The 22,893-nt window shown below is 44.9% G+C and overlaps 1 protein-coding gene across 1 annotated transcript; it reads left to right on the top strand.

Moving 5' to 3' along the window:
* Positions 1-2,032: 2,032 nt before the first annotated feature.
* On the top strand, positions 2,033-21,407 carry LOC138091193 (eppin-like). Its single transcript, XM_068986830.1, has 6 exons — positions 2,033-2,127; positions 3,880-4,007; positions 10,290-10,457; positions 18,408-18,539; positions 20,142-20,309; positions 21,346-21,407. Exons 1-6 carry the CDS (start codon positions 2,033-2,035, stop codon positions 21,405-21,407), a joined length of 753 nt encoding a protein of 250 aa, XP_068842931.1.
* The last annotated feature ends 1,486 nt before the right edge of the window (positions 21,408-22,893 follow it).

Raw genomic sequence — 22,893 nt, 5'->3', positions numbered from 1 at the left:
GTAGAGTCTTCTCTTGTGTTGTTGGAAGAGGGTGTTTGCTATGACTAGTGCATTTTCTTGGCAAAACTCTATTAGCCTTTGCCCTGCTTCATTCCGCATTCCAAGGCCAAATTTACCTGTTACTCCAGGTGTTACTTCCTACTTTTGCATTCCAGTCCCCTATAATGAAAAGGACATCTTTTTTGGGTGTTAGTTCTAAAAGGTCTTGTAGGTCTTCATAAAACTGTTCAACTTCAGTTTCTTCAGCATTACTGCTTGGGGCATAGACTTGGATAACTGTGATATTGAATGGTTTGCCTTGGAGACAAACAGAGATCATTCTGTTGTTTTTGAGATTGCATCCAAGTACTGCATTTCAGACTCTTTTGTTGACCATGATGGCTACTCCATTTCTTCTGAGGGATTCTTGCCCGCAGTAGTAGATGTAATGATCATCTGAGTTAAATTCACCCATTCCAGTCCATTTTAGTTCACTGATTCCTAGAATGTCGATGTTCACCCTTACCATCTCTTGTTTGACCACTTCCAATTTGCCTTGATTCATGGACCTGACATTCCAGGTTCCTATGCAATATTGCTCTTTACAGCATCAGATCTTGCTTCTATCACCAGTCACATTCACAACTGGGTATTGTTTTTGCTTTGGCTCCATCCCTTCATTCTTTCTGGAGTTATTTCTCCACTGATTTCCAGTAGCATATTGGGCACCTAATGACCTGGGGAGTTCCTCTTTTGGTATCCTATCATTTTGCCTTTTCCTACTGTTCATGGGGTTCTCAAGGCAAGAATACTGAAGTGGATTTCTTTGGAAGGAATGATGCTAAAGCTGAAGCTCCAGTATTTTGGACACCTCATGAGAAGAGTTGACACATTGGAAAAGACTCTGATGCTGGGAGAGATTGGGGGCAGGAGGAGAAAGGGATGACCCAGGATGAGATGGCTGGATGGCATCACGGACTCGATGGACGTGAGTCTGAGTGAACTCCGGGAGATGGTGATGGACAGGGAGGCCTGGCGTGCTGATTCATGGGGTCGCAAAGAGTCGGACACGACTGAGCGACTGAACTGAACTGAACTGAACTACCAGAACTAATTGATGGGCTGGGGTTCTGGGTTCTGTAGCTGAAGGAAAGCTGACAAGTCCTACAGCAACACCCCCTTCTCTCCCACAGCCCGTCTGTTAGTTAGAGGTCCATTAGCTAGTTAAAAACCAGAAACTCTGCTGTGTTATTGACCTTTACTGAGTTGTGGTCTCTCAGGCAGGTCTCTTCCCTTCACAGTTCCCCATCAGACAACAGGGAGTTTGCACCAGATGGTAGATGCTCTGTATAAGCTCCAACCTTCCTGACCCTCCTTCCTGCTCTCAGGACAATGCAATCTTGACAAACGTTATCTGCAAACTCTGCTATCAGCCTGCTTCCTCCTCCCCACATCACTCTGGGGCAACATCTTTACTCTTTGGTCTTAGTCAAAGAGTTTGAGTGGAGTGAGCCAAAGAGAAAAAGGAGGATGGGAGGCCAGTGTGGGAGAGGGAGACAAAGAAACATAGGGACCATGGGAGACTTACAGAAACAAAGAGATACTAAGAGCTCAATAGACGCACATGGATCAAACAAAACAAGAGGGGGTGTGCCGGTTGAAATGGAAAATGAATAGAGAATGAGGTCATCCTACAACTCTCAAAGTTACCAAGATGAAGACCTCTGATGGTGGCATTCACTCCTAAGCTAGCCTGGAAAGTGAGAGCAGCTTTGCCCACTTGCCCTGGTTGACCAGAAGACCCACTGCAGTTGAGGGGGCTAACAATCAAGAGCCACCTGTAAGAGACCCTTGCCCAGGGCTGTGGGATGTGGATGCCAGCTAGTCACATCGATGACTTCAGGAACCCAGTGTTCCCATCAGGAAAGGAGGTGGTTGGCTTGACTCCAGCTCTCAAGTATCCAAGACACTGACCACTGAAAGATTAGGCTGGACAAAGGCAGCCAGACATTTTTATAATCTGGAACCACCAGCAGGACAGCTTTCCTTCAGAATGGAGTCTTCTGGACTTTTGAGCATCTTGGTGCTATCCCTCCTTCTAGTGAACGTCCAGGGACCTGCTCTGACTGATTGGTTCTTTCCCCGTAAGTACTGGGGTCTCAGCCCTTGCCCTGGAGAGAAAGAATATGGCTGGGAGGAAGAAAAAAGCTTTCCACCACCTTAGCCCTGGGGCTGGGTTAGGGATGAGGGAGATATTTTGGTTATTTCTTCCCTGTTTCTTTTCTATGGAGTTTCTCTTCAGTGAATGCAAGAATCCAGACCTGGGCAATTTGTATTTTCAGCCCCTTTGAAATGGAAGGTCTTTCTGAGTGGGGGTTGGGGGGTTGGGGTGGTGGGGTGGTGGGTTGGGTATCACAAAATCTAGCATTTAGGGGAGGGGCTATAAGGATCTGGGACTCCTAAGGGACTTTTCCCTCACCCCATGACAAAAATAGCCCCCTTTCTTGAAACGCACCTCTGTTAACTCTTGATTCTTTCAAATGTAGTTCTAGAAAGTGTTCCCACCTCCGTAGGGGTTCCTTGACTTTTTGAAGTTCCTTTGAACTTAAGGCAGTAATACTCCATGCCTGGCATGCTGCAGTCCATGGAGTCCCAAAGAGTCGGACACGACTGAGCGACTGAATAACGACAAGTAGAGTAATATTGATAATTGCTACCATTTACTGAACATTCTGAAAGAAGGGATTTAAAGAGAGGGAGTCAGCCTTGGTGGGTACAAATTCTGCTTAAAATTCCCTATGCTTCAGTTTCCTCATCTGCAAAATGAGGGCTATCACTAGAATTAGTGTCATAGAACAATTACGCCGGTTATATGAGATAACCTCTTTGAAATGGTTGAAATAGTGCTAGGCTATGGTTAACTTAACCAATATTAGTTAATATTACTGGGCATCCGTGACGATGATTATAGCCTTACACGCTTTGTCGTAATTCTTCCTCACCTCTCTGTAAGGCTAAAAGGATTTTATAAATGAAGAAACCAAAGTTCAGAGACAGTAAGTTGTAAACCAAGAATGAGAATTAAAAAACCCAGCTGTCTGACTGCCAGGGTGAACAATATTGCTGCACAATAGCGCCCCCCAGAGGAACTCCCAAACACTGTTTTCTCAACCAGCCCAAAGCGACTAGATTGGCTTAGTTAGACCAATGGCTTTTAACGGGCGATTTCGCCTTCCAGGGAACATTGACAATGTCTAGAGGCTTTTTTGGTTGTCACAACCGGGGAGTGCTACCGGCAGTCTAGTAGGTAGACGCCAGGGATGCTGCTAAACGTCCTACAATGGACGCCCTACTAAAGGACAACCCTCCTCTAGTGAAAGTGAAAGTGAAATCGGTCAGTGGTGTCCGACTCTTTGTGACCCCAGGGACTGTAGCCTACCAGGCTCCTCTGTCCATGGGATTCTCCAGGCAAAAGTACTGGAGTGGATTGTCATTCCCTTCTCCAGGGGATCTTCTCGACCCAGGGATCAAACCTGGGTCCTGGGTCCTGGGTCCTGCGTCTCCTGCATTATAGACAGACACTTTACCGTCTGAGCCACCAGGGAAGTCCCTCCTCTACCCATCAAATAATTATCTGGCCCAAATGCCTCCAGTGCCTAGGTTGAGAAATCTTGCCTTAGCCGGTGGGGCTAGGGGAAAGGAGGCAGAGAGTGAGGGATGGTCAGGAGAGAGGTTAGTGCAGGCAGCGCTGGGAAATAAATGAAAGCCCCCAGGAAAAGGACTCCTGGGGATGAGCAAAGCGAAAGGAAATTCCCCTGACTCCTCAGAATTGCCTTGAGTCTGGAGAAGGGTGGGCACTGTGACTGTAAGACTCATTGTTGTCCGTCTTTCCCTAGAGAGGTGCCCCAGAATCCAGAGTAATTGTGAATTCAAAGAAAGGGACGAATGTTCAAAGAACAAAAAGTGCCCGAAGCATGAGAAGTGTTGCTTCTTCAGCTGCGGAAGAAAATGCATAAACCTCCAACAAGGTAAACAAATATTGAGAGCCTCAATAACCAACCCCTTACCCATATCCTCCCCTTCTGCTCCTCTGGGGTGGTCCTGTCCCTTCTTCACTAAAGGCTGGTCTCTGAGCAAGATTGCTGGACTTGGGAAACTTGAAATTTAGATATATCACTGCCCCTATTTGATATTAGGGAGTATCTTCATCCTGTTGGGTCTCAGGTTCTGCAAGCAAAATCTAGGTATAAGGTTGGGATTGAACCAGAAAGTCTCATGGCTCCTTTCCAGTCTTATTATTTTCTTACTTTTTTTTTTTTTTTACCCTTATGATTTTCTTAGTCCCCAGGGGGCCACTATTGGTTTACTATATATCAACATTGTTGCTGCAAATGATAATTAAGATGTTTGTATTTCTTAAAAATACAAAAATATAGCTTTTGGCTCCAGATTCACTGCCTGCCTATACAAATCCACTTTAGCATTAAGAAATCTTTGCTGACCACTCCAGACCAGAGGGCCTATCCTTTGCTGAGGCAGTCTTAACTCCATGCCCATCTACCTCAGCTCCAGAAAGACTATCAAGGATTCTTTCTATTTTTTTTAATTAAAGTGTAATGTATATGTATTACATTATGCAATACGTAATGTATATGTATTACATTGTATGTAGGGTCCCGTCTCTGTTCACCTGAAACTACCATAACATTGTTAATTGACTGTACTTCAATAAAAAATAAAAAGTTTAAATTTTGAAAATAAAATAAAGACAAAAGTTAAAGTATAGTTCCTTACAATGTTTCAGGTGTACAACAAAGTGATTCATATATATATATATATATATATATATATATTCTTTTCAGTTTCTTTTCCATTGTTAATCATTACAAGATGCTGAATAGAGTTCTATATGTGCTCTATACGGTAGCTCATTGATGTTCATCTATTTTATATATAGTAGGATGTATCTATTAGTCCCAAACTCCTAATTTATCCCTTCTCCTTCCTTTCCCTTTTGGTGACCATAACTTTGTTTTCTATGTCTGTTGAATTTATTAAGACTATCAGAGATTCTTTATTCACTCATTTAAGAAATGTTTGTTGAGTGTCTCTGAGACGTATAATAGGATTTGACCTATTATAAAGAGGTTGAGGAAGCCTTCCCTGAGAAAGTAAAACTAGAGTTCAGAAGGATGGGTAGCAAAATTGGGGGAAAAGTGGGTGGAAGGGTTTCCAGGTACAGGCAATGTACACGTACACAGTCTTGATGGATTCTGGCGTCCCGCCATCAAGACTTTGTACATGAGCATGGACATGGTGAAAGGGAAAAAGGTTCTTGGTAGGTAGGTTCTTGTTGGACAAGGGTTGCACCTTGATCTTAAGATCAATGGAAATTCACTGAGGTGGGCGGGCACGTGGTGTGGCTTTTACTATGCCTACGAGGCGGGAATGGAGGGACTTGATTAAAAAAAAGGGGGTTTCTTGGACTAAGGAGCTGAGATGGTGGGGAAGAGTCGGATGTGTCTGAAAGGGATGTAGGAAGTGAAGTCAACTTGACAGTGGAGTAGACTGGACAGGCAGGTGGACAGTGGGTTGTTCGTTTGCCTATAGTTGAGGAATTCTGAGTCCAGACTTCTTGAGTTCAAATCTTAGCTCCAGTTCTCACCAGCCTATTTATCTTGGGCAAATTAACCACTTTCCCTTGTGATGCCTCAGTTTCTAGATAGCAAAAAGACTAATGTTAAAGGTTATTTGAAAGATTAAATATGCTTATGCAGGTGAAATTCTTAGGGCAATGCCTGGTGTCTAACAGATATGTGACATGTTAGCTCACATTATTCAGTCATTCATAACTGGGAGCTCCTATATAACAGAGGCCATACTTTTGTCTCTTTAAGCATTGAGCATGTAGTAGGTGCTCAAGGAATGACTTATTCAGTTCCAGTCAGGATATATTTTGTTTTACCCTCAGCATTTGCAAAATCCTACATGGACATCACCAGATGGTCAACACCGAAATCAGATTGATTATATTCTTTGCAGCCAAAGATGGAGAAGCTCTATACAGTCAACAAAAACAAGACCGGGAGCTGACTGTGGCTCAGATCATGAACTCCTTATTACCAAATTCAGACTGAAACTGAAGAAAATAGGGAAAACCGCTAGACCATTCAGGTATGACCTAAATCAAATCCCTTATGATTATACAGTGGAAGTGAGAAATAGATTTAAGGGCCTAGATCTGATAGATAGAGTGCCTGATGAACTATGGAATGAAGTTCGTGACATTGTATAGGAGACAGGGATCAAGACCATCCCCATGGAAAAGAAATGCAAAAAAGCAAAATGGCTGTCTGGGGAGGCCTTACAAATAGCTGTGAAAAGAAGAGAGGTGAAAAGCAAAGGAGAAAAGGAAAGATATAAGCATCTGAATGTAGAGTTCCAAAGAATAGCAAGAAGAGATAAGAAAGCCTTCTTCAGTGATCAATGCAAAGAAATAGAGGAAAACAACAAACTCGGAAAGACTAGAGATCTCTTCAAGAAAATTAGAGATCCCAAGGGAACATTTCATGCAAAGATGGGCTCGATAAAGGACAGAAACGGTATGGACCTAACAGAAGCAGAATATATTAAGAAGAGGTGGTAAGAATACACGGAAGAACTGTACAAAAAAGATCTTCATGACCCAGATAATCATGATGATGTGATCACTCATCTAGAGCCAGACATCCTGGAATGTGAAGTCAAGTGGGCCTTAGAAAGCATCACTACGAACAAAGCTAGTGGAGGTGATGGAATTCCAGTTGAGCTATTTCAAATCCTGAAAGATGATGCTGTGAAAGTGCTGCACTCAATATGCCAGCAAATTTGGAAAACTCAGTAGTGGCCACAGGACTGGAAAAGGTCAGTTTTCATTCCAATCCCAAAGAAAGGCAATGCCAAAGAATGCTCAAACTATCGCACAATTGCACTCATCCTCACATGCTAGTAAAGTAATGCTCAAAATTCTCCAAGCCAGGCTTCAGCAATACGTGAACCGTGAACTCCCTGATGCTCAAGCTGGTTTTAGAAAAGGCAGAGGAACCAGAGATCAAATTGCCAACATCCTCTGGATCATGGAAAAAGCAAGAGAGTTCCAGAAAGACATCTATTTCTGTTTTATTGACTATGCCAAAGCCTTTGACTGTGTGGATCACAATAAACTGTGGACAATTCTGAAAGAGATGGGAATACCAGACCACCTAACCTGTCTCTTGAGAAATCTGTATGCAGGTCAGGAAGCCACAGTTAGAACTGGACATGGAACAGCAGACTGGTTCCAAATAGGAAAAGGAATATGTCAAGGCTGTATATTGTCACCCTGCTTATTTAACTTCTATGCAGTACATCATGAGAAATGCTGGACTGGGAGAAACACAAGCTGGAATCAAGATTGCCGGGAGAAATATCAATAACCTCAGCTATGCAGATGACACCACCCTTATGGCAGAAAGTGAAGAGGAACTCAAAAGCCTCTTGATGAAAGTGAAAGAGGAGAGTGAAAAAGTTGGCTTAAAGCTCAACATTCAGAAAACGAAGATCATGGCATCCGGTCCCATCACTTCATGGGAAATAGATGGGGAAGCAGTGGAAACAGTGGCAGACTTTATTTTTTTTGGCTCCCAAATCACTGCAGGTGGTGATTGCAGCCATGAAATTAAAAGACGCTTACTCCTTGGAAGAAAAGCTATGACCAACCTAGATAGTATATTCAAAAGCAGAGACATTACTTTGCCGAATAAGGTCCGTCTAGTCAAGGCTATGGTTTTTCCTGTGGTCATGTATGGATGTGAGAGTTGGACTGTGAAGAAAGCTGAGTGCCGAAGAATTGATGCTTTTGAACTGTGGTGTTGGAGAAGACTCTTGAGAGTCCCTTGAACTGCAAGGAGATCCAACCAGTCCATTATTAAGGAGATCAGCCCTGGGATTTCTTTGGAAGGAATGATGCTAAAGCTGAAGCTCCAGTACTTTGGCCACCTCATGCGAAGAGTTGACTCATTGGAAAAGACTCTGATGCTGGGAGGGATTGGGGGCAGGAGGAGAAAGGGACGACCCAGGATGAGATGGCTGGATGGCATCACGGACTCGATGGCTGTGAGTCTGAGTGAACTCCGTGAGATGGTGATGGACAGGGAGGCCTGGTGTGCTGCGATTCATGGGGTCACAAACAGTTGGACACGACTGAGCAACTGAACTGAACTGAACTGAACTGAACACTTTACATGACCACCTGCTAAGAATGGGGTTCCAAGATGAAATCAGACATGGTCTCTGCTCACTGCCTCAGAAGCTCACCACTTCATAGATGAGATGGAAGATGAAAAAAAATGACAACACACACACACACACAACTCAGAAGCACAGTAGAAAAATGCAGGATGGAGTTAGGCACCTGTGGGGTGCGGTGTGTAGAATGGGGTTCAAGATGCCATAGTGGAGTTGATGTCTGGGAAGGGTTTTGAAGGGAGAGTAACAGTGTGATTAATGAACAATGGAAAGGTGGCAGAGGGAATATGGAGTGAGAGGTGTGTGTGGGGGGCGGTGTTGAAGATTGTGGAAGCCTGAAGCTCAAAAGGGGACTGTGGTAGGGGAGGAGGCCAGAGCGCCAAACAGGAGCCAGACAATGAAGTGTCTATAGGCCATGGAAGGCCTGCTCATGAAGTCAAGGTCTTAGCTGCAAAATGATACAATTAGCTTGGTCTTGGATCCGTCAGGTCCTTCTCTCTAGTGGGCAGCAGGAAGGACTGATTGTAGGAGCCAAGGATAGAGGCTAGAAGATCAATCTGAGGCTCTCCCAACAGCCTGAGACTTCAGGAGAGGGGCAGACAGGTGAGCTTTGAGAAGGTAAAAATCAACAGGACTCAACTGTTTAGCTGTGGGCATTGACCCTTGGGGAACTTATCATTTAGCTCTGACCTGTGTTAGTTTGCTAGGACTGTTGTAGCAAAATACCACCAACAAGATGGCTTAAACTACAGAAATGTATTGTCTCACCATTCAGCAGGCTAGAAGTTCAGGGTCAAGTGTTGGCAAGTTGGTTGGTTCTTTGTCAGGTGGGGAGGGAGAATCTGTGTCACACCTCTTCCTCTAACTTCTGGTGGTTTGCTGGCAATCTCTGGTGTTCCATGCCATGGAGATCCCTTATCTTCATGTTCACATGGTGTCCTCCCTGTGTGTGTGTGTTGGTGTCAGAATTTACCCTTTTTATTATTAATTTTTTTATTGGAGTATAATTAATTTACAATGTTATCTTACTTTCAGGTGTACAGTACAGTGAATCAGTAATACGTTTATCCACTATTTTTAAGATGCTTTTTCCATATAGGCCATTAGAAAATATTGAGTAGAGTTCCCTGTGCTATACAGTGGGTCTTTACTAGTTATCTGTTAGCATTTGTCCTTTTTAAGGGACACCAGTCATTTTGGATTAGGGGCCCATCCCATCCCAGTATAGCCTCATCTTAACTACTGATATAGTCCCCAATTTTATTTCCAAACACGGTCCTTCTGAGGTGCTGAGGGCTAGGTCTTCAGTGTTTGAACTGGAATTGTGTGTGGGGGGTACTCATTCCATAACAGGACAGAAGCTAACTGCAGGGAAAAAAGGGGCTTGACAATCTGAAAAACTACCCCTTGCATTCCCTGCATGGACTTGCCCTTGACTCTGACCCCATATTCTCTTTCTTTGGCATGGTTTGGAGGGCAGAGTAAGTGGCTTATAATTTGGCATTTTTGAGGCACTCCTGTATCCATTCAGAATGAAATTCTCACCAGGCACTGCACTAGAAACTGCACATTTAGATACAATCAAGAAGCTCACAACTTAGCGGGCCTTGAGGGTTGATCTTATTTGCACCTCAGGACATCCCCAGGTGACGAGCAGGGTGGGATTTTGCATCCTCATTTTACTGAAGTCAAGGACAAGACTGGTAATGTGGGAGGTCAATGTGCATGCCCCGAATTAAGCGCACAGCTCTGAAAACAGAGGCTCCTCACTCTCAGGGGAGACAGTCCAGTGATCTGAAGAGAAGGTGGGGACCTGACCTGATGTTCCCTGGGGATGCAGATAGCCAAACAGCTCTGCTCTGCTCTACAAATATATCAATGGAACTGGGCTCCCGAGGTGTGAAAAGGTAAAAGGTAAAAGGAACCTGTTTGGTTTCATCTGTGCTAGTTACTAGCGGGACAATAACAGCTGCTGTGTGTGGTTTTTTTTTTTTTTTTTTTTGGTGTGGGCACTTTAAAATCTCAACTCTGGCATCTCCCTGCAGACATATGCAGTATGCCCAAAGAAGCTGGCCCCTGCATGGCTCTTTTCCGTCGTTGGTGGTATGATAAGACAAATAATACTTGCTCCAGCTTCATCTATGGTGGTTGTAGAGGAAACAATAACAACTTCCAATCCCAAGCCGTGTGCCAGAGTGCCTGTTCCACAAAGGGTGAGTCCCAGGGGCCCCAGTCTCTCATCCTTGCCAGGGTCACTCCGAGAGGGGGAGTCAGAGTGTTGCTTGGCCCATTCCAGGATAGTTGCATCCTGGACAGACCAGGTGAAGACCAGGGACTGACCAGCTCTGATCAGCAGGTAAGAATGAGCCTTGCAGAGGGTGGGACCATGGCTTGTTGGGAAACTGAGGTTGGGAGGGGACATGGTTGTGGATCAAAGCTGGCAAGTATTAGGAGTAGGAGAGGATGCAGACATGGTGAGGCCTCAGAGACCAACTTCAGAGAGATCACAGGACATCCAGCCTAGTGCTGGACAGGTGGACCAATCACCCCTTCTAGGCCATCAATTTCCCCTCATGACTCTTCGCCAGCAACCCACTCCCAGCCACATCCCATTCAGAGTTTTCCAGGGAAACCTACTTCCTTTTAGTCTCCTGTGAAAAGATGTGCAAACATAACTTCAAGAATAGTTTGGAAAATAAGCTGAGTCCTAGAAGCTCAGCTGGTCCTATCCTCTGTTCTCAACAGGCTCTAATTCCTGAATGTGAAATGATACACTGCGACTGCCACTGGGATTCAGTTTATGACCAAGCGCTGTCCGTGTGCCTGCAGACGATCCAGGCCGGCTTTCACTGTTCTGCTTCCAGTGTTCCAAGGCCTGAGAGCTTCCCTAAACTGAATCCTGGTGCCTGTCTCCCCTTTCTCCATCTCAGCCTCTTTTTAGACATAATCTTTCTCTTTTGATCCCATCTCTATGAGTCTTACCTTTATGTCCAACTTCTAGAACTGCTTGTTCTGTGAAGCTCTCATTTTTCCCAATAAAGCACTTAATTTAGTCCTGTGCCTCTGAGCCTGAATGATTTATGTTTATTGACATATTACACTTTCTGGTGACATCATTAAAGGAAATGAAGACACTCAGAACCTTGAGAGTTGAGGATTCCAGGGACGTTGCTATACGACTCCTCTGTTTTTTCAAAGCATCATATGACTCTTTTAAGGCAAGGGCTCTTGGGTGCTGCTTCTTTCTAGGAGAAGGGCATGGGTGAAAGTAAGTTTATTTGGGATCTTTCAAGAAATACAAATTGAGGAGTGGGATAGTGATACAAGGAAGAGAGGAGCTGATTATGTGTTGGTTACCGCGGTGGGAAAATGCAGCTTAATCCCATTAGGGACCTTCCAAAGAACCTTGTAAAACCTGCCTCTGAATTTTCTTCATTCATGAGGAAGCTGAGGTGTTTAGTCATTGACTTTCATCCTCTACTGGATGCATGTTGGTTGTTAAATCCCTCACTCTTCCAGACTCTTCTGCATGCAAGCTGACCAAGTTCTTAGGAAGTTAGAAAGAACTCAGAGCAGAGAAGCAGAGCTCTGATACTTGTGGGAGGCTATTGGTGTGCATTGGATATTATTCAGCCATTGGAACTTCCACGGTTGCCCAGTAGTTGGGACTCTGCGCTTCCACTGCAGGGGGTGTGCGTTCAATTGCTTGTCAGGGAACAGAGATCCTGTGTGCTGTGTGATGTGGCCAAAAACAAAACAAAATTTAGCCATGAAAAGGAATGAAGCACTAATGCAGGCTACACTGTGGATGAACATCAAAAACATTCTGCTAAGAAGTCACACAGGGGCGGTGGCCGAGAGGAGCTACCCCACGTCCGAGGTCGGGGTGGTGGCCAAGAGGAGCTAGCCCACATCTGAGGTCGGGGTGGTGGCCAAGAGGAGCTAGCCCACGTCCGGGGTTGGGGTGGCGGCAGAGAGGAGCTACCCCATGTCCGAGGTCAGGGTGGCGGCAGAGAGGAGCTACCCCATGTCTGAGGTAAGGAGCAGCGGCTGTGCTTTGCTAGAGCAGCGGTGAAGAGATACCCAACGTCCAAGGTAAGAGAAACCCAAGTAAGACCGTAGGTGCTGAGAGAGGGCAGACACACTGAAACCACAATCACAGACACTAGCCAATCTGATCACACGGATCACAGCCTTGTCTAACTCAATGAAAGTAAGCCATGCTGTATGGGGCCACCCAAGACGGACGGGTCATGGTGGAGAGGTCTGACAAAATGTGGCTCACTGGAGAAGGGAATGGCAAACCACTTCAGTATTCTTGCCTTGAGAACCCCATGAACAGTATGAAAAGGCAAAAAGATAGGACACTGAAAGAGGAACTCCCCAGGTCAGTAGGTGCCCAATATGCTACTGGAGATGAGTGGAGAAATAACTCCAGAAAGAATGGAGGGATGGAGGCAAAACAAAAACAACACCCAGTTGTGGATGTGACTGGTGATAGAAGAGAGGTCTGATGCTGTAAAGGGCAATATTGCATAGGAACCTGGAATGTTAGGTCAATGAATCAAGGCAAATTGGAAGTGGTCAAACAGGAGGTGACAAGAGTGAACATTGACATTCTAGGAATCAGTGGACTAAGATGGACAGGAATGGGTGAATTTAACTCAGATGACCATTATATCTACTACTGTGGGCAGGAATCCCTTAGAAAATGGAGTAGCCATCATAGTCAAGAAAAGAGTCCAAAATTCAGTACTTGGATGCAATCTCAAAAACGACAGAATGATCTCTGTTCATCTCCAAGGCAAACCATTCAATATCATGGTAATCCAAGTCTATGCCCCGACCAGTAACACTGAAGAAGCTGAAGTTGAACGGTTTTATGAAGACCTACAAGACCTTCTAGAACTAACACCCAAAAAAGATTTCCTTTTCATTATAGGAGACTGGAATGCAAAAGTAGGAAGTCAAGAAACACCTGGAGTAGCACGCAAATTTGGCCTTGGAGTACAGAATGAAGCAGGGAAAAGGCTAATAGAGTTCTACCAAGAGAACTCACTGGTCATAGCAATCACCCTCTTCCAACAACACAAGAGAAAACTCTACACATGGACATCACCAGATGATTGACACTGAAATTAGATTGATTATATTCTTTGCAGCCAAAGATGGAGAAGCTCTATACAGTCAGCACAGATAAGACTGGGAGCTGACTGTGGCTCAGATCATGAATTCCTTGTTGCCAAATTCAGACTGAAATTGAAGAAAGTGGGGAAAACCACTAGACATTCAGGTATGACCTAAACCAAATCCCTTATGACTATACAGTGAAAGTGAGAAATAGATTTAAGGGACTAGATCTGATAGACAAGAGTGCCTGATGAACTATGGAATGAGGTTCGTGACATTGTACAGAAGACAGGAATCAAGACCATCCCCAAGAAAAAGAAATGCATTAAAGCAAAATGGCTGTCTGAGAAGGCCTTACAAATAGCTGTGAAAAGAAGGGAAGCGAAAAGCAAAGGAGAAAAGGAAAGATCCACCATTTGAATGCAGAGTTCCAAAGAATAGCAAGGAGAGATAAGAAAGCCTTCCTCAGTGATCAGTGCAAAGAAATAGAGGAAAACAATAGAATGGGAAAGACTGGAGATCTCTTTAAGAAAATTAGAGATACCAAGGGAACATTCATGCAAAGATGGGCTCAATAAAGGACAGAAATGGTCTGGACCTAACAGAAGCAGAAGATATTAAGAAGAGGTGGCAAGAATACACGGAAGAATGGTACAAAAGAGATCTTCACGACCCAGATAATCATGATGATGTGATCACTCATCTAGAGCCAGACATCCTGGAATGTGAAGTCAAGTTGGCCTTCACAAACAAAGCTAGTGGAGGTGATGGAATTCCAGTTGAGCTACTTCAAATCCTGAAAGATAATGCTGTGAAAGTGCTGCACTCAATATGCCAGCAAATGTGCAAAACTCAGCAGTGGCCACAGGACTGGAAAAGGTCAGTTTTCATTCCAATCCCAAAGAAAGGCAATGCCAAAGAATGCTCAAACTACCACACAATTGCACTCATCTCACATGCTAGTAAAGTAATGCTCAAAATTCTCCAAGCCAGGCTTCAGCAATGCATGAACCGTGAACTTCCAGATGTTCAAGCTGGTTTTAGAAAAGGCAGAGGAACCAGAGATCAAATTGCCAACATCCTCTGGATCATGGAAAAAGCAAGAGAGTTCCAGAAAAACATCTATTTCTGCTTTATTGACTCTGCCAAAGCCTTTGACTGTGTGGATCACAATAAACTGTGGAAAATTCTGAGAGAGATGGGAATACCAGACCACCTGATCTGCCTCTTAAGAAACCTGTATGCAGTGCAGGAAGCAACAGTTAGAACTGGACATGGAACAGCAGACTGGTTCCAAATAGGAAAAGGAGTATGTCAAAGCTGTGTATTGTCACCCTGTTTATTTAATTTATATGCAGAGTACATCATGAGAAACGCTGGGCTGGAGGAAGCACAAGATAGAATCAAGATTGCTGGGAGAAATATCAATAACCTCAGATATGCAGACGACACCACCCTTATGGCAGAAAGTGAAGAGGAGCTGAAAAGCCTCTTGATGAAAGTGAAAGAGGAGAGTGAAAAAGTTGGCTTAAAGCTCAACATTCAGAAAACGAAGATCATGGCATCTGGTCCCATCCCTTCATGGCAAATAGATGGGGAAACAGTGTCAGACTTTATTTTTTGGGGCTCCAAAATCACTGCAGATGGTGATTGAAGCCATGAAATTAAAAGACACTTACTCCTTGGAAGGAAAGTTATGACCAACCTAGATAGCATATTGAAAAGCAGAGACATTACTTTGCCAGCAAAGGTCCATCTAGTCAAGGCTATGGTTTTTCCAGTGGTCGTGTATGGATGTGAGAGTTGGACTATAAAGAAAGCTGAGTGCCGAAGAATTGATGCTTTTGAACTGTGGTGTTGGAGAAGACTCTTGAGAGTCCCTTGGAACTGCAAGGAGGTCCAACTAGTCCATCCTAAAGGAGATCAGTCCTGGGTGTTCATTGGAAGGACTGATGTTGAAGCTGAAACTCCAATACTCTGGCTACCTGATGCCAAGAGCTGACTCATTGGAAAAGACCCTGATGCTGGGAAAGATTGAGGGCAGGAGGAAAAGGGGATGACAGAGGATGAGATGGCTGGATGGCATCATTGACTCAATGGACATGGGTTTGGGTGGCCTCCAGGAGTTGGTGATGGACAGGGAGGCCTGGTGTGCTGTGGTTCATGGGGTCGCAAAGAGTCGGACACGACTGAGCGACTGAACTGAACTGAAGAAGTCACATACAAAAGGTCATATATTATGAGATTCTATTTACATGAACTATCCAGAACAGGTAAATCCATAAAGATAAGAGAATGGTGGTTGCTAGGTGCTGGAATAGGCTGGAGAGGGTGCAGAGTGACTGCTAATGGTATGAGGTTTACTTTGGGAGTGATGAAAATGTTTTGGAATTAATAAAGGTGAAAGTTGTGTAATATTATGAAGGTACTGAAAAGCTACCGCACTGTTACTTTAAAATTCTTAATTTTATGTAATGTGAATTCAACCGCAGTTTAAGACATGGATTAGGAAAAAAAATAACGAAATAGAACTGTCTCCTACAGCTGCAGGTAAAATCAGAGACAAGCCAAGAATATGACCTACGGTGCTGCAAGCCTTAAATTAGAAAGTTCAACAGAACATTCTTCAGGCCCCACTGCTGCAGCTAGCTATGAGGTCATAACTGACATTTATCCCCCCCTCTACCACTCCCTGCATCACTGATTCCAAATTACACTCAGAGGTGATAGAAGCTCTCCATTAGCTATAACCGCCTCTCCAGCTTTCAAAGCACCACAACTTTAACAGGCACTCTCTGAAGATTTGGTTCATTTTCAGATCAGCCTGTTTCTTCCCCAACATGCTACCCATGACAATACCTTTACTCTCTGACAATGATTAAAGAACAGTGATGCCTATCCAATTAGGTGGTGCTGTGGTAAAGAATCCACCCATCAATGCAGGAGATGCAGGGATCTTTGATCCCTGAGTCAGGAAAATCCCCTGGAGAAGGAAATGGCAACCCACTCCAGGATTCTTGCCTGGAAAATCCCATGGACAGAGGAGCCTGGCGGGTTACAGTCCACGGGGTCACAAAGAATTGGACGCAACTGAACGCCTAAGCACACATACGCAACGAAAAGGGGTGGCCCCCAAAGAAGGAAGAAAAGACAGAAGAGGGATGAATGGCAGGGAGAAAGAGACCCAGACAGAGGGAAATGCAAAGAAAAAGAGAGAAATAATAGGCAGCAAAAGAGAAAGGTGTTGAGAGAAGGAAAAACAAACAAGCAAAAGCAGTGTGAGAAAAATAAGCAGACCAAAACAGATACGTCAGGAGAAGAGTAAGATTAGAAAGGGACAAGAGAACTGGGATCCTCGTGATCTCCAGACTCCCCCTGGAAAACAGAAGATCCTGAAATCAAATATGCCCTTCTGCCTAGGGGGTCTAGAAGCCCCTGACAAGCTTTGTCCTTCTCCCTGATTGAAAAGAGGGAGCTGCCCATCAAAGAGCTCTTCCCCGCGAGGGTTGACGTTGTGGGAGTCAGCTAGTCCCACTGATGGCCTCCGGGGCTTGTCGTTCCCCAGGAGAGGGAGTGTGGCTGGCTTGGCTCCAGTGATGTATGGTTTCCTGGAGTGTCAAGCTAGGCCGGGGCAGCCAAAGTTCAGAAGCAGAAGCTGCTGAGCAGGAGTTCCTGGTTTTGATGCTGCCAGCCAGGCGAGTCCCTCCTGAAATGGGGTTCCTCGGAGTTTTGCCAATCCTGAAACTATTCATTCTCTTGGGGGGTGTCCAGGAACCTGGGCTGGTGGAGGCATTCTTTCTAAGTAAGTATCAAAGTAAGTATCAAAGCAAGAATTGAAGACTCAGTCTTCCTAGTGGAGAAACGGAGCTTGGCTGGGAGGAAGGAACAGAAATTTTTGCTGATGAGAAATGTGTTCCCCCACCTCTGTCTGGAATCCTGGGGGAGAAAGAAGAACCATACCTGGAGACCTCCTTTTAGCTCCTTTCCTCCTGGTTAAGATGTCCTTGGTGAATGCAGGAACCCGAGCCTGTGGCAACTGACTTCCCACCATAATTATGAGAGGGCTTCTTCCTGGAAGGGTTTGGATGAAACAGACTAAGGGAATTTGGGAAAATTCCCCATAAGAAAGGCCACTCCCTGCCCCCAGCACCACCTTCATCAACCTCTAGGTCTTCTCAGTGTAGCCCTCCAAAATTTCCCCACCCCCACCTCCACACCTACAGGGGATCTTTGCCTTTGGGGTAAAGAAGGGTCTTTGAAAGTCCCCTGGAATGCTGACATAATGAAGACCCCTGCCATTAGCAGCAGAGAGAAACTGAGCCCTCAGACAGCAGGGGAGCCACACACGGCAGGGCCAAATCTTGTTCCACTCCCTGGTAGCCGTGTGAACTTGGCAAGTTTACGGCACCTCCTTTTTTACACAATGTGAATGGTGACAAAGCTTACCCAGAAGAGCTGTAAGGAGGACTGAAGAGAAAAGAACACGGACACAGTAACCCTTAATCAATACTGGTTATAATGATGAGCAGGAGGAAGATGGGGATGGTGGATGGGGATGCTGATGATGTCCCGGGCGGCTTGACAATGGCTTTACAAGGTTTGTCACATGAATCTTCCAAACAGCCCTCTCGGCAAATGAAGAAAATCAGGATTCAGGGACAGTTCCTGCCAAACGGAGGGATGCACAGAATTCAAAAGCCCTGCTTCTAGAAAGGGAGTTTGCAACCACTGAGAGCTGCAACCCCACTGCCCCCAGCCAGGGAACATCCAAATACGGGAAGGCCAAGTGACCAGAGTAGTCCTGGGACAAGCATCTCTGTCCCTGGAACCTGATGGATGATGGGTTTGGAGATCAGATGTTGAGCGGTTATGTGGTTGGGAGTTGGGGTATCATTGGCGAAATTCTGAGCTCCCTGAAGGTGAGAGGTGAAGTGAAAACAGCTTCCCTCCTTTGGTGATGGTGTCCTGGTCCTGGGAAGGGAGGGCTCCAACTCCTTCAAGGTTCCAGACGAGTATATCCTTTTGTCCCTCAGGGCAGTGTCCCCGAAACAGGGTAAGATGTGAAATACAAGAAAGAGACCTATGTATGAACAGCAGAGATTGCCCAAAGAAGATGAAATGTTGCCCGTTTAGCTGTGGAAAGAAATGTTTAGATATCAACAAAGGTAACTCACCAATCCCCTGTGTTACCTGACACCCTCCACCCTACCCCTATTTTCTGCCACCTGCTCTGGTATTGTCGTTCTCCTCCCCTGGTTTGTTGATGACTGGTCTCTGACCAAGAGACCGGGTGCATCTTCCGCTACTGCCAAGTCGCTTCAGTCATGTCCGACTCTGTGCGACCCCATAGATGGCAGCCCACCAGGCTCCCCTTCCCTTGGAGTCTCCAGGCAAGAGTATTGGAGTGGGTTGCCATTGCCTTCTCCAATGCATGAAAGTGAAAAGTGAAAGTGAAGTCGCTCAGTCGTGTCCGACTCTTAGCGACCCCATGGACTGCAACCTACTGGGCTCCTCCTCCATGGGGTTTTCCAGGCAAGAGTACTGGAGTGGGGTGCCATTGCCTTCTCCGGGGTGCATCTTCAACTTGGCACAAATCCTGTCAATGCTGGGCTGGGGAGGGTGTTGACAGAAGTGGGTTTTATCTCATTTCTGCCTCTATTTAGGTGTGTGATGTGAGTAATGTAATTTTTCCTCTAAGGGTCTTAGTTTTCCTGTTTCTAAGAAAGGTGTGAGTATTTTGTGATCCTCTGAGATGCTAAGTAGCTACTGAAGTCTCATCAAATGCCAGCATGGTGGCAGGTGACATGACAGCTATAAAAAATAGGTATATGATCTGTATTTCCTAGCTTCTTTTCTGGTCTCTCTGTCTGTAGAAATTCTGGATGCCTCTCCTAGACATCTTGATCTCCTACACTCTTTTCTCTCTGCCCATATCGTTGAGCTCTAAAGAAGACCTTGTTCATCAAGGGTTATTCATTCATTAAGCAAACATTTACTAGTGGCCCTGACACCCATGATGGGCTGCACTTGTTCAGTGTAGCCGGGGGGACAGAAAAGGAATCCGTGATCTAAGATCTGAAAGGGGGTAGAAGGTAGGAAAAATGGAAGGGCAGACGTTTCTGGCATAGGGAACAGCGTGTGCAAAGGCCCTGTGTGAAAAGACACCATCCTCAAGCTAGGAAGCCCAGAGAGCAGAGAAGAGCATGAGTATGGTAAGAGATGAGATCGATAAAGCTAGAGTAGGAAGAGAAAGCTCTGACAAGGCAGGGCCTTGCCAGTCAGAGTAAACGATCTGGCTTCAATGTTAAAAGCAACAGACTATCTACATTCAAATCCCTTACCCTCTATATGTGACCTTAGGGACGTGACTTAGCCGCTCTGAGTCTCAGTTTGTTCATCTGAAAAATGAAGATGATAAGAGGACCTACCTCATAAGACTATGTGTTAATATATGTCAAGTACTGAGAACAGTGTCTGACCATTTAATAACTGTGTGCTCATCGTGCTTCAGACTCTGAGGTTCTAAAGAACTCTATTTGTACCTCCTAGGACTGTGCACAAAACAGTTGTTCAGTAAATGCTTCCGTTCAGGATTTTTTACTGTAAACATTCCTGAAGCATCCATGCAGGATAAGTTCTGTGCCGTGCGCTAAAATTTTCATGCCTTTGCATTCTGCTGCCCTCCCACCCCATGCCTTTGCACGTGCTTGGAATGTTCCTTAGGGAGGCAGACATCCAAACAGCTCTGCCCCTCAATCTCCCTGCAGATGTGTGCACTTTGCCAAAGGTTCCTGGCCCCTGCAACGCCTTCTTTGTGCGCTGGTGGTACGATGAGCGAAAAGAAACCTGCTCCTCATTTATCTATGGAGGTTGCCAAGGGAACAATAACAACTTCCAATCTGAAAGTGTCTGCCAAGCTATCTGCCCCCGGAGAAGTAAGTCCTAGTCTCCATGCTAACCTGGGCCACCCTGGGAGGCCTGGTGTTGACCGGTCCCTTCCAGAAGCCTGGCAGTCTTTGGGCTTGTGATCCAGAGGTAAGAATGCAGCTCACAGAAGGGTAAGTAGAGGATGTTTTGGGAAAGAGAGGGTGGGAAAGGGAGCAGTGGTCAAAGGGATGTGGGTGAATATGAAATGAATGGTGGGTACAGACAGAGTAAGCAGAGGTGGTGGAGTCGCTGAGATCAAGTCAGAAGAAGGCCCAGTGAACCGACCCAGAGCTGGGCACCATGCACCAGCCAGTCGCTCCAGGCCTTAACTTCTATCAAACCTCGTCACTGATTCTTTTTATTTTCTTAAGGTGATTATAGCCAGGACAACCACATGCTTTATTGACCAAACCAAGATACTTTTAAGAGTGAAAGGAGATGCCATTAATTATTACACTGGGAACAACAGGCATAAACTGGGACTATTGGAAAAGCCAGAACACACGATCACTCTATGAGCCCCTGAAGACACTCCACTTCTGTTTTGTCTCCCTGTGAAATGATATAAAAATGATACCACCTCCTTTCTTCCATTAATTGCAAGCTATGGTCCTGAAGGTGAGAAGGGCCCCAGCATCTCACCAGGACATCATTTTTCATCCTGTTGTCTTGCAGAGTCAGTCAGCTGGCTGGGATAAAGACAGCTGGAACAACCTCCAGGATTTGGCTCTTAATCCAGGGATCTCTCCAGGTGTGCCTGACAGACGTTCCATGTTGGCTTCCGCTAGTCGAATCTCAGCTGCGAAGACCTTGGTGGTTCCCTTGAGGAGCCCCATGATTTGCTGACATCCTTTCCTGCAGCTCAGCTATTGTTCAAACATAACGCCCTTTGCTCTTTGATCCCTTCTCAGTGTGTGATCCTATTTCTTCAACTTTCAGGGCCCCCATTTATCCTTTGGAAACCTCCAGTCCCCCGCAATAAAGTGCTCTGTGAGGTCTGAGTTCTCTGTGGCTGAATAATTCACATCTGTTCCCTCCGCAGAGAACATGTCATTGGATCTCCCAGTGACACCGACGGAGGGACAGACAGTATGAAAATCCTGTAGAGGGCTGGTGGTATTTTTGTCCTGGTGCAATTGCCATAAATCTGCTTAAGAACGGAAACAGAGCAGGTCCATGTTCTGTCTGGACTAAATCGTAGAAGTTCCTTTAAAAAGGAATGCACAGTAAATTTAAAAGTGAATATTATTTCAAGTGAGAAAGGAAATTGCACCAATTGCAAAGTTTAAAAAGCTAGCTAGTACTACTAATTGCACAAAATCCGTTTAGATGAATTATCAATTTTTAAAAATGTAGGACGTTATTTCTGTAAAAGTCAATGTCTATGGAAAGATAATTCAGTCTTTGATTTACTGTGGCTGATCAAAAGATGACTATCTTTCTATTTTGATTATGGTGGGCGTGCATAAATAACACAGCCATATGTGATCATGGTGGTTCTCCTGTAGGTTTGTGCCCTAAAGATACAGGAATTTTAATAAATTCTCCTTGTATAATTCCATCAAAAAAGAAGAAAATGTATGGTGCATTTAAAATTGTACATAATGATTATCAAGTATATTTTTGCTAGCAAAGAGCGTCTGTTCTTAGGATGGGAGGTGGAAGGGAGGTTCAAGAGAGAAGGAGCATATGTATACCTGTGACTGACTCATGTTGATGTATGGCAGAAACTGAAGAGGAGATATTAAAATTTAACGTAACTGCTTTCTCCCTCGGCCTCTGGAACTCAGGTTGCCCCTTGCAAGTTGTAGATCATGTGGCTCACACAGTTTCAGAAAGTGGGGAATTGGAATAGTAGGAACAGGAGCTCATCTCACTCACCCTTGTCCTGCTCTTTGCAATTGCCCAACCCCTGCAAACCTGCTTAATCATGCCTGTCCAGGTCAGGCATCCCTCTACCCATCTTGACTGCTGTTCCCGCACATGCGAAACCCCTTTGTTTAAATCAGCCTATTAACAGCTAGTGTTGCCCACTACAGTCTGTCTATAAAAACTCTGCAATCCCTTTGTTCGGGGCTCAGACCTTGGAGTGTTAACTCTTTTGGGCCCACCAGCGTAATAAACCTGAGTTCTCCAACTCTCCGAGTATGGTGCTTGGTTTCTCGAATACTGGTTTTGGCAACAAACTAATGCAATATTGTAAAGTAATTATCCTCCAATTAAAAAAAAAAAAACACCTGCTCTGAACAGGCTTCTCTAAGAACTAATTTTTTTCTCTTTATAGATTTATTTTTCTGATATTTGGAAGAATTGTTTGCAGAATGATTTTTCTTGCTCCATACATTTTAAACCTTGTTTTTCCTCCACTATCTCATCCTTCTATAGGTACCTTTTGTACATTTTATTACAACGTAACCTCTAGCCCCATTCCTTAGTGTCATGTAGGTGGTAGGAATGTTGCTCAGCACCATTCTTGCACCAAGACAGATGGCAGCAACTTATGATACATAGAAATGTCATGGGAGTGTGTAATTTCCTCTGTTCTGTCTCATCACAATAAAAATTTGAAGTGACGGACGTTAAAGCTCTCGG

The sequence above is a fragment of the Capricornis sumatraensis genome, chromosome 15 (assembly GCF_032405125.1).
Source record: "Capricornis sumatraensis isolate serow.1 chromosome 15, serow.2, whole genome shotgun sequence".
Classification (NCBI taxonomy): domain Eukaryota; kingdom Metazoa; phylum Chordata; class Mammalia; order Artiodactyla; family Bovidae; genus Capricornis; species Capricornis sumatraensis.
Note: the sequence above shows the minus strand (reverse complement) of the source record. Positions and strands in the feature narration are given on the sequence as shown.

What these genes read in the sequence shown, in the direction of transcription:
- LOC138091193 (XM_068986830.1), top strand. Translation starts at nt 2,033, where the DNA reads ATGGAGTCTTCTGGACTTTTGAGCATCTTGGTGCTATCCCTCCTTCTA. An exon ending in ATGTTTAGATATCAACAAAG is followed by an intron (nt 18,540 to 20,141) that starts GTAACTCACCAA and finishes ATCTCCCTGCAG; the next exon opens with ATGTGTGCACTTTGCCAAAG. An exon ending in AGCTATCTGCCCCCGGAGAA is followed by an intron (nt 20,310 to 21,345) that starts GTAAGTCCTAGT and finishes CCCTCCGCAGAG; the next exon opens with AACATGTCATTGGATCTCCC.